The 12,149-nt window shown below is 38.8% G+C and overlaps 2 protein-coding genes across 2 annotated transcripts; both read left to right on the top strand.

Annotated features, from left to right (window-relative positions):
- Positions 1–1,350: 1,350 nt before the first annotated feature.
- LOC131026576 (lectin alpha chain-like) lies at positions 1,351–2,605 on the top strand. The gene is made up of 2 exons (XM_057956464.1): positions 1,351–1,957; positions 2,296–2,605. Exons 1-2 carry the CDS (start codon positions 1,412–1,414, stop codon positions 2,542–2,544), a joined length of 795 nt encoding a protein of 264 aa, XP_057812447.1. The 5' UTR covers positions 1,351–1,411; the 3' UTR covers positions 2,545–2,605.
- A 1,902-nt stretch (positions 2,606–4,507) lies between these two features.
- Positions 4,508–7,893, top strand: LOC131024727 (uncharacterized). Its single transcript, XM_057954264.1, has 3 exons — positions 4,508–4,691; positions 4,783–5,849; positions 7,819–7,893. The coding sequence occupies exons 2-3, from the start codon at positions 4,965–4,967 to the stop codon at positions 7,891–7,893; spliced, it is 960 nt and encodes a 319-aa protein (XP_057810247.1). The 5' UTR covers positions 4,508–4,691; positions 4,783–4,964.
- The last annotated feature ends 4,256 nt before the right edge of the window (positions 7,894–12,149 follow it).

Genomic DNA, 12,149 nt, shown 5'->3' with positions numbered 1-12,149 from the left:
TATTGTTGGCCACATTTCCTTTTTAGTTTGTCCCACTATTGTTGGCCACTTTCCTAAAATGGAAATATTTATCACATTCAATCTCTTACTTTATCACATTATCTCTCATACTTTATCACTTTATTACATTCTCTCTCCTACTTTATCACATTCTCTCTCATACTTTATCATTTTATTACCTTCTCTCTCATACTTTATCACATTCTCTCTCATACTTTATCACATTCTCTCTCCTACTTTATTACTTTTATACTATATTACCCACACACTTAAAATACTAATCTACAACTCCTTAATTCCCGTGCCGAAACCAAATGTGGCCAACAATATTGGGACGGAGGGAGTAATTCCTTTTTACGTGCGAACGCACGTCATCTCTGCTAGTGTTCCTAAATGGCTCTTTTTAAAGTGCCCCACATATATAGATATTGAGGTTGGTTATCGTGAAAACTACATTTTTTTGTGAAAACGTGAAAATACTGCACCTGGCGTATTAAATCATTGCACCGGCTATGATTTAGTTGTACTAGAAAATAAACATAATTTTGCCCCTCGTATATGGGATTCGAATCTAAGTGTTGTATTCATCCATCAAAGTAAAGTATTCATAGTAGATCTTGATGGTTGAAGGTTTGAAAATAGTTTTCCATTGTCACAATAATTAAGAGTTGTCATTTGAACCCTTTCATATACATATGTACGCAATAAAGTACTTCCTTCGCCAATTTCAATAGGCCACCTTACCTTATTTGGACAACCATTTGAATGGGTCACCTTGCGTTATTTGGACGACCCATTTCAATAGACGATTACTTAAAATGAAAATTCAATACATAACAAAAAATCAATATAAGTCATTATTTACACCACATGTCATTGTAGCCTATAAAAAATTATTCCAGCTCACATGCCATTACTACACTAATTGTAGCCCAATTACGATATACCAATATTTCTCTCTTCTCTATCCTACTTTATTAATTGAAATTAATCTTTCCCTCTTTTACTTATTTTGACAAATTGATATACTTTTTAACAAAGTTACATTCTTTCTCCTATTTTATTACTACCTCCGTCCCATTATAAGTGACACAAAACTTTTGAGCACGCGAATTAAGAAGAAGATGTAATTAATTTGGTTACAAGTGGTAAAATCTATACTTTTTTATGGGTCAATTTTTGTCATTTATGAAAATAGGTCACATATAATGGGACAATTCAAAATGGAATATATGTCACTTTTAAAGGGACATAGGGAATATAAATTACTTATTTCTTAACATGTGTACTCAAATCAAATCTAGAGACCTATTGAAATGAGAGGGAGGAAGTAGTATAAATAGGAGCAAGAGAGACCACCACCATCCATCCCATCAAACCAAAAACAATATTCTTTCAACATAATTAAGCAATGGCCAAGCTTCTCCAAACCCTAATTCCAATCCTTTTCTCCATCGCCTTGCTCCTCGCCGCAGCGCGCTCACAAACCATCTCCTTCACCTATGATTTCTCCGGCGATCAGCACCCAAAGGACCTAACCTACCAAGGCACCGCCCACTTTTCATCGGACACCACCTACCTCCGCCTCACTGACGCGAAGGCGGCCCAAGCCGGCCGAGTCTTGTACTCGAACCCGGTCCAGTTCTGGCAAACCGGGGGCCAGGTCGACTTTGAAACCACCATAAACTTTATCATTACTCCCATAGAGGACATATTACCGGCCGATGGCATCACCTTCTTCGTCGCCCCCGTCGGCTCCACCATCCCCGCCGGTTCCACCGGCGGAAACCTCGGAATCTTCAACTCCTCGGGCACCGGCCCCACTGTCTTCGCCGTCGAGTTTGACCCATATGCCAACGATCATTGGGATTCAAATTTCCGCCATGTTGGGATAGATCTCGGATCTAGGGTTTCCAGCAATACGACGGAGGTCGGTGGCGCCATAACCGGGCAGCAGGTGGGTTAGCGAACGGAGAAAAAAATCTTGATAGAGGCTGTATTTTCTTAATTTCGAGTTCAAAAGTTTTAGAATACAAATTATAGTTTGGAGGGAGCTAAAATCGAATTTTTCCCACGATAAGTTCGATTCTTTTTTTTTTTATAAGAATATAAGGTAAAAAGTAATTGGTTAGGGGTGCTTGAACTGATCCTAGAACCCCCTTATATGGGCATATGCACAAAACCTCGCTAAAATATATGACAATTTGACTATTTTATAAGAATAAAATATAAAAATTTTGAGTCTTGTGGGGGCTTAAGCCCCTCCTCACCTCTTACTATGTCCACCACTGCTAGGTGACTGCCCGAATCAACTACGAGGAAGCCACGAAGATGATCACCGTTCATGTCATTGCCGGCACGAAGAAGTTCGACGTCAGCTATGAGTTCGACTTGGGCAGCTTTCTTCCTGAGAAGGTCCAAGTCGGGCTCTCCGCCTCCACCGGAGACAACGTTGCCACCCACGACATTGTGTCTTGGTATTTCAGCGCCACCATGGTGAATATGAAGAAGAATATGGACGCCATGATTCGGCAATACGTGTGATGTGTGTGTGTGTGTTTGTTTGTACCGTGAATAAGGGCTAGGCTAGCTAGCGATTGATTTTCTCTCTTGTTAAGTCTAAAAATATGATGTACTATGTGATGCAGCTTAATTACGTGCACATTAAATATCCACTAAATAGTAATTACACTCTAATTGCGTGCAGATTAAGCCTTTGGAATATGATGATCATTTTTCCTGATTGTGGCGTTTCATCAAACATATCATGTCCATTCGATTCTAGAGTTCAAGCGTTTTAACAAACAGCTTCTGCTTATAGATTTTTTTATCACATTCCTTTATCTTTATATATGAAACCATTAGCACGAAGCCAACGAGCTCTTCATATTTCTATTTCTAGTTCAGGCGTTTTAACAAACAGCTTCTGCGTATACTGATTTTTATCACATTCCCATATCTTTATATATGAAACCATATTTCTATTTCTTCACACCTATAGCACCCTTGTGGGCTGATGCAGAAACAGTTACATTAATTAGATTATTCTTTCTTGATGTATTTAAAAAAAAATTAATTTCTTAAAGACACTAACCATTATGTCGGCAATACAGTAGAGAAGTATAAATACAAGAGATCTGGCAATGTTGCATCCAAAGCATAATTCATGTGAATAAACGAAATACTACTAGTATAAATTAATTCTGTATATGTATGTGTCCCAACAAGAATAGTTGGTGTCTAAATCGTCGTTGTCAAATCTTCATTTTACTAGTATATTGTTAAGGTGATATTTTGATTGGAATAATTAATCTGCTATGCATCAATCTGACAACTTTTATATCCGTTGGGTATTTTCAAAGCACGTCGTCCCCCACGTACCTATTAGCACGAAGCCAACGACACTTGCGCGACGGTGGGAGCTTCGGCTCAGACCCGTCTCCTTCTCTGAGCGCACAACAACGTGCACCACAACAATATCCGGCAGCTCCACACACCCACGACACCCATGACCCTCTCCGATAGTCCCACGCAGTAGTTGCGGCGTGAAGACACGAAAGGAGGGAGGACAAGCAAGACAGGAAGCTTCTTGTTCGATCCACATGAGGAAGGCTTAGCACTTCTTTGCTCACTTTTCCTCACTAAGCAATTAGGGCAAGGAGGCTTAAGAAGGCAAGAAATGGGCCTGTCGGGATGGGATGGGCTTTGGCGCGTCGGTTTGGACTTCCGAGGAGTTGGGCCAAATAAGACTCACAATATCTTTATAATATAAGATAAAAGGTATGATCCATGAGTTATGTTAAGAGGTATATTATATTTGTAATAATAATCAATTTTATATTGCAAACTTGCTGTTTATTTTTATTATCTACAGTATTATTTATCATAATAATAGGTACCATATATATGATGACGGCGACTCTCTCTATATATATATAGGATTGGTCTCTTAAAAAATAAAATACAAATTATTAAAGTATGATGAATGCATTGTGAAAAATTATGAATGCATACCAATTTATTCAATTTCGAATATGAATGATTATATTTTTCCCTCTTATTATTAGTCCGCTCATGTCATTTTCTGTCCAAACACATCTCCTTGTTACTATTATTTTAGAAATTGTTCGTTATTTTGTTCATTTTCGCAAAAAAATAGAGTATGCCATTAAGGGGCGGTTATGAGGGTGTGCAGGGTGGGCGATCGCACAGGGCCCCAAAAAATTGAGGGCCCCCGATTATATATAGGTTCATATATTTATATATACATATATAGTTGAAAAATAAATAACTTCATTAACCTAGTTCAGTGGAAGTATGCTTCTTTCACAGCTTGTTGACGCAGGTTCGAATCTTGAGAGCGGCATTTTAGTTTTTTTTTTTTGCTTTGACCTTTGGGCCTTTTTCCTTAACTAAGTGGCATGTATCAGAATTCTTTGGGGCCCTTTTCCATAACTAAAGTGGCGTGTGAAAGCAAAACCAAAAATAAATGAAGACTTTAGGTATTCCACCTCTCTAAATTATAAAGAAGGATCAAACCAAACGTCTCTTTCTCAGTTCTCAATTTTCTCCAATTCTATTTTCTCTTCTACTATCTCTCTCAAGTCTAAAACTCATTATCTCCATTCTCCAATTCTCTATACTGCAGTGTTTAACAAATAACAATCAACATTCAACAGACAACAAGCAAGGTAATTAGGTAAATCTTTTGTGTGAAATTTGTAATTATATTTTAATAATTTAGTTAATAATTATTTTCAATAATTTTTATTTTTTATGTAGGTTGGGATGTTAGTCTATGACTCAGTGGAAATTCAAATTCATTTATAGAGCAAGAGATTAGAGAAGAAATCTGAAATCATCAATTCATCGAGATCATTGGAGCCTGGTTCTATCATTCCTTTCTATTTTTTTTTACATTATATAGTTAATTTTACTTACTTTGATTGTGCTTAATAGTTAATATGACTCGAAAGTCTAAATCAGGATATGAAAAGCGCTGTAAAAAAAAGAAAGAAATTGAATTCATCGAATCTCAAAGGGGTGCTTTTCATAAGTTTTTGACAAAAAAACCTCAAGCAGGTGAAAAATCTGGTACTTCTAATGGGTTAGATGAAATTGTTGTTGATTGTGAGAATGCTGAAATTTTAAAAAATACTATTGATGATGTTAGCAAGGATATTACAAATAATTCAAATGATCTGGATGATATTTCTGGTGGTGAGAATGACAATACTAATGTTACACAAAATGATTCTATTTTAGTTGACATATATGATCCAAGAAAATGGGATGGTCTTGATTCAAATTTGATTGATGTTTTGGTAGTAAATGGTCCAAAAAGAGACTTAACTATAGTGAATGGCCCTAAATATAAATATTCTAGAAGATTCTCTTCAACTTTTTATACTAGATATTTGTCTAATGGTGAAACTTGTGATAGAGAGTGGCTTGTTTACTCAAAGGAGCTTGATAAAGTTTTTTGTTTTTGCTGTAAAATATTCAAAAAAGGTCATGGAAAAGGTCAATTAACAAATGAAGGCTTTAATGATTGGACTCACCTTAGTACTAGACTTAAAGAACATGAAACAAGTGTTGATCATGTATTGAATATGACTACTTGGTGTGACCTTCGATATAGATTGCCACAAAATGAAACAATTGATAAAGTTGCTCAAGAATTACTTAAAAAAGAAAAGGAATACTGGAAAGATGTTATAACTAGAATTATTATTATTGTGAAGTATCTTGCGAAACATAACCTAGCATTTCGCGGAAAAAATGAAAAGCTATATAAAACTAGGAATGGCAATTTTTTGGGTTTAATTGAGATGTTGGTGACAAACATGGTTTTCGTACCTCAATATCGCATGAATTGTTGTCATTTTCCCCCATGAATTGATTGTTAATATGTGTTTGTATCCCAATTTTGAGTTTTGTTGAATTTTGATTCCTTGGTGTAGTTTTGGAGTGATTTCAGGGAAAATCAAAGATTAATTGGAGGATTTTGAAGACATGAGATCTAAGTACGTATCGATAGGAATTCGTGAGCGCAAACGGTGACCAAATCCGAGTCCGGACGAGGGAGAACGGAGCCGAACAAGCGGACTGCGCATAAAGCCCAGGCACCCGCGGTCCGGGCCGCGGCCACGGGCCCGACCGCGGGCCTCTGCTCCAAAATTGCCCAGTAACCCGCGGTCCGGGCCGCGGCCACGGGCCCGACCGCGGGCCTCTGCTCCAGAGCAGTCCAGAACGTTTTTGACAGTCACCCGCGGTCCGAGCCGCGGCCGCGGCCCATGACCGCGGCCTCCCCTGCTTCCAGCCGCGTTTTCAACCGCGGTTCATGCCGTGACCGCGGGGAAGAGACGGGGATCCGCCTTTTGGTGGGCCCAGACGTGATTTTTAGCCCAAAACTCCATTTTTCCCCTCTTTTCTCATATCTAACAACACACACACCCACTTCATCTTCCCCAACTCTCCAATTCCAAACCCTAGCCTCCATTCTCTACCATTTTTTCTCTCTTCCACACACAAAAACAACACCAAAATCAAATAAAGAAGGGGAAGACTTGGAAAGGAGCTCATCAAGACTACATGATTGAAGATCAAGATTATAGGATTTGTCTATGAATCTCTATCTCTCTATTATTTATGTTTTCTTATGACTTGAGATTTGCTTTTATTATGAATATGCTTGGCTAAAATCTCTTATCTTAGGGATTAGATTAGATGGATTTGTAATGGATTGATTTCTTTGTTCAATATATATCTTGATTGTGCTTATTGTTATCTTTTCAAGTCCTAGATTTATCTCTTGTATGATTGGTTGGCCACCTTTTGTGCATTTCTAATTTGTGATTTGAATCGGGAGAGGATAATTACAATAGATTAGGAGTTTGATACATATCATCTCAATAAACCGGGAGGTTGAGAGGTGGGTGAGGGCTTGTTGATCTTTTGTGCTCTTGGGAGTTATAGGTTAGAAATTGACCGGGGACGGCAATTATGACCCGTAATCTACTGTTTTAGTCGTCCGGGAGGGGGCTAAAACTAGTGGGGAGATCGCCCTAGATAAGTAGGCCATATCAATATTTATATTGATTTAGATTGAAGTTCATTACGATCCATCGAAATCTAGTCCCTAGGATAACTTTCATTCGAGTCATTCCCCAATTTATTCACTAAGTTTATGTTATTGTTATTTTAGTTTACTTGCTTTAATTTAGCTTTGTTTTAGTTCTCAACATCACTTCATCTTTGGTTGTCTAAATAGATTGAAAACAATTTATTAATAGTATTTAGAAGTTTGAATTCACCAATCCTTGTGGGATACGACCTTGCTTCCACTTATTGCAACTACACCGTATACTTGCGGCGTGGTGAAAATAATAGCGAACAAGTTTTTGGCGCCGTTGCCGGGGATTGGTTGAGTTTTTACTTTTGATATTAGGAATAGTTGTTTTTATCTAATTTAGATATTGTTTTTATGTTCGTTTATTTATATGTTTATTTACTTTTGTTAGAGAAAATTGCTCCACAACCGAAAAAGCGGCACCAAAAATATTAAAATGGATGATGGAATGAATGAGTTGGTTGAGGAACTCCAACTACAATTGGCGATGATGCAACTTAAGTTGCGTGTTTTAGAAGCCAAAAGAAATTGTAGGCAACCATTGATCCAAGAAGCCTTCCAACCAACACCTTCTTATGGTGGGTATTATTACATGGGGTGCAATGCCATGGAGTGGAAATCACCTTCGGAGTATGAAGACCATTTCAATAGTTGGAATTATGAAAATTCTTATTTCACTCAAGAAGGCTTTCAAGGGGGAAAATGGTACTATCAAGAGGAGAAACCGAACGTTAGAGACGATCTTCTACAATGCTTCATAGCTACACAAGCTTGGATAGAAAAAAGTCTAGCAAAATCGGAGGTTATGCTAGAAGAGCAAAGAAGGTCTTTGGCTACCACTATGGAAAATCAAAAGCGAATTGATGATTTGTGTATGACCATTAGCCTTCAAAATGGAACCTTGTATGAGGAACCAATGCCAATGCTAAGTGAAGAGCCTCAAGAAGTTGAAGAAAAGTATGAAGAAGATGAGGATCAATTCTCCAAACCCCTTGAAGTCGAGAGCCCAACTTTTCCGACACAACCTCTTCAATTCCAAAAAGATGAAGATTTCACAAGCTTTAAAGAAAGCAAAGTCAAAAATTTTGTCGATCCTTACCTCGACACGGGCGATTCTATGAAGGCTTGCTTCTTTCACTTTTATTTATCTTCATCTTTTGATTTTCATTTTGATTTATCTAATAAGGAATTGTTTGAGTGTTGTGGTACTTTAGATGGTGAACGAGATTACCATGACGCCCGTGATGTCTCAAGAATTGCAAAGCCACCATATTTTTGGGTCACGGTGGATGGAGCATACAAATTTGATGAGAAATGGCCACCGCCTAAGCCTCCACCTTCCTTGTGAGTACGAGACAAGTAGCCATTTTCTTCTTCTTCGTCCAAATTTATTTCTCCTTTGTGTGAAATAAGTTTGGGGGGAGGGTGAAGACGGGTTACTTATCTCATTTATCCGTTGTTTATTTATTTTATTTTTTTTCTTGTTTAGTTACTTTAGTTTAGTTATTTTACAATAATTAGTTTTGTCTATGTTTTTGAGCTTTTCCTTGTCTTTTATTTTTGAGCTTGATTGTTGAAAAACATGAGTTGGATGAAATGTGTGTTGGGCTTATGATATGAATGTTGTTTTTGAAAAGAATTTGTTGTGTTTCTGTTCGCTATTATTTTCACCACGCCGCAAGTATACGGGTAGTTGTAATATATGGAAGCAAGGTCGTATCCCACAAGGATTAGTAGTTCAATCAAGTGATTATCCTAATTCATTTTACTCGACTATTTAGACTAAACGATTGAGTGATTGGTTTGATTATCTAACTAAATACTTAACAAGTGCAAAGACAAATAAAAATCAAATAAGCAAAGTGGATAAATAAGATGATTAAGGCGATTTAGGGACTAGGCATCAATGGTTAAGCAAAGGACTTCAATTATAGCTCAATACTAATCTCGACGATCCTAATTATCTAGAGTGATCTCCCAACTAGTTCTAGCCCCCTCCCGGACGACTAGAACGGTAGATTACGGGTTATAGTTGCCGTCCCCGGTCAACTTCTAACCTATAACTCCCAAAAGCACACAAAGATCGACATACTCTCACCCAACTCTCAACCTCCCGGTTATCGAATTGATATGTTTCAAACACCTTATCTATTGCAATTATCCTCTCCCGATTCAAAGTGCAAATTAGAAATGCATAGAATGTGGCCAACAATCCATACAAGAAATAAATCAAGGGTTTGAAAAGATAATGTGCAAAAGAACAAACAAGATTTATATTGAGCACAAATAATCAATCCATTACAATAATCATCTAGCCTAATCCCCAAATCAAAGAGAAATTTAGCCTAACATGTTCAAACACAATAAATCAAAGTTAAAGGTGTACATAATGAAAGAGAGAGTAAGAAATGACAAATCCTATTTATGAGCTTCTTCTTCCTTCTCTTCTCTTCAATGGTCTTCAATGGTAGATGGGTGTGTTAAAGGAGGCTAGGGTTTAGTGTGTGGAGTGTTGGGGAAGATGAGTAGTGAAGAATGAGAGAAAAAAGGGGGAAAAATGGGGTTTTGGAGACAAAATTCGCGTCTGGGCCCACCAAAGGGCGGATCCCCGCCTTATCCCCGCGGTCGCGGCACGAACCGCGGTTGGGAACGTGGCTGGAAAGGGAGGAGGCCGCGGTCGGGCCCGCGGCCGCGGCTCGGACCGCGGGAGATGTTCAAAAACCTTCTGAACTCGGGGCGCAGGAGGCCGCGGTCGGGCCCGCGGCCGCGGTAGGGACCGCGGTTCAGGCTTCTTCAGCCACGGCCGGTTGGGGTCCTGCGCAGCTGGCTTCCTCGGCTCCGTTCTCCCTCGTCCGAGCTCTGATTCCGGCGCCGTTCGCGCTCACGGATTCCTCTCGAGATGTACTTCACTCTTATGCTCCCACAAGTCTCCAATCAACTCTTGATTTTTCCCTGAAAATATTCAAAAACTATACCAAGCAATCAAGATTTCATAAAACTCAAAATTGGGATACAAACACATATTAGCAATCAATTTATGGGGGAAAATGACAACAATTCATGCAATATTGAGGTACGAAATCCATGTTTGTCAACCCCCCAAACTTAAAGCGTTGTTTGTCCCCAAACGACAAAAAGAAGAGAAATAAAAGATAACAAACATGTGAGAATGAATTGGTGTCATCTCAAGGGCTTCAAATTTTTCAAAAATATTTCAAAAGTGTATCACAAGTAGAAATGCATTCCAAGAAGTCACAAGCGATAATGAGTTCAACATTATAGCCTCCAAACTTGAATCCTCACAAAGGTGGATGTTTCAATTATGCACTCAACTCTCAAGTGTTTAGATTGGAAGTGTTTGCACTCAAATTGAATCATGCATGCAATCTTCCATAGGCTTGCCATTTATCCTAACTCTCTATACTTCAATGTGTTATAAATAAAGATCAAAAAGGGCTTTCCTTGGGTTGTAATGAGGGCTCTTTGGTAAGGTGAGTAGTTTTTAGGCAAAGTGACTCATCCCACGATCAAATAATCATAATGAACAAATCGACTTCACTATTTCTCTTATCAAACAAAAACCAAAATCCCTACATTTCATATTTTCATCCTTAGTGATATCTATCATGGCCATGATTCAAAAGGTAAATCACTCCCCTTTATGCTCTTTTATTCACATTCATTTTCATTTCTTTTTCTTTTTCTTTTTGAGCTCATAGGGGACTAGTGATTTTCACTCAATCAAAGCTTGATAAACACTTTCAATCATTTCCCAAACTTTTCTTCATCAAAGCAACCACCAACACTCTAGGTTCTACCCCTTTATTATTGGTTCATTCAAAGAAAGGCTACAAGGCACAAAATGGGTGAACTAGGATCATATGAGAGTTTGGACACAATTTGAGTTAAGTGGCTAACAAAGATGGCCTTAAATCACTTCAATATTAACAACACATCTACTTTTATTTTCAAGAGAGGACTCATGGCAAGTTCTAGAGATCAACACACATGCTCAAATGATTTACACTCAAGAATAAAATGAGATTGTAATTGTATGACAATCAAAGGCTCAATTCTCACAAGCTCATTTTCATTTTCAAGTTCTTGGAGGTATAACATTTAGCTCATTGTCACGAGTTCAAACCCGACATGCAAAATCAACAAGTGACACAAAACAATTTCTTTTCAAAAACACAATCATATCATAAGCCCAATAACAAACAATTCATCCTCACAAAATTTGCTACAATTATCCCAACACAAACCAAAACATCAAAAAGTCTCAATCTTCCAATTATTCAAAACAACAACAAAAACAAGATAAAACTAAAACATGCAAGAAACACATCCAATTATTCAAAACAACAACAAAAACAAGATAAAACCAAAACATGCAAGAAACACAAGATAAACGAGACAACTAATCCATCTTCCCCCTCCCCCCCAAACTTATTTCACACAAAGTGGAAATGAGGTTGGAGGAAAAGAGAAGGAGAAGTTGTCTCGTACTCACAACGGGGACGGGCACGGCTACGGCGGCGGAAAGGGGCCATGCAAGGTGTGGAAGTGGCGCATGTGCTCATCATAGCGGCGCCGCTCCTCCTCTTGATATTTCAAGAAAGCTTCGTAATGCCTTCTTTGCTCTTCTTGAATTGCATCAAAACGGGCTAAATTGGCGGCTTGGAAGGTGTCGAAGCGGCCCATCATCCTATCCTCAAATCCGGCACCCCATCCCGGATACGCCGGGGGTGGTTGAGGTATCGCACCACCTTATTCAAATGCTTGTTCTTCCTCCTCGCCCTCGGGGGCGTGTTGAGCGGCATGGAGATTTGGAATGATGGAGGCGAGGTGGGCGGCTTCTTTCAAGCCAAGGTTGGTGGCTTCGCCGGGGCCCAAGATGGTGGTGAGAGCCGGATTGGGCAAAGGGAAGTACACCAAATGGTTGTACTCCTTGAGAACCCAAAGCAAGCGGGGACTGGCGGCGAGGAAATGATTTTGCACGAGGCAACGCCGGTCC

Source organism: Salvia miltiorrhiza, chromosome 5, assembly GCF_028751815.1.
Source record: "Salvia miltiorrhiza cultivar Shanhuang (shh) chromosome 5, IMPLAD_Smil_shh, whole genome shotgun sequence".
NCBI lineage: Eukaryota > Viridiplantae > Streptophyta > Magnoliopsida > Lamiales > Lamiaceae > Salvia > Salvia miltiorrhiza.
This window is presented reverse-complemented; position numbering and strand designations above follow the sequence as displayed.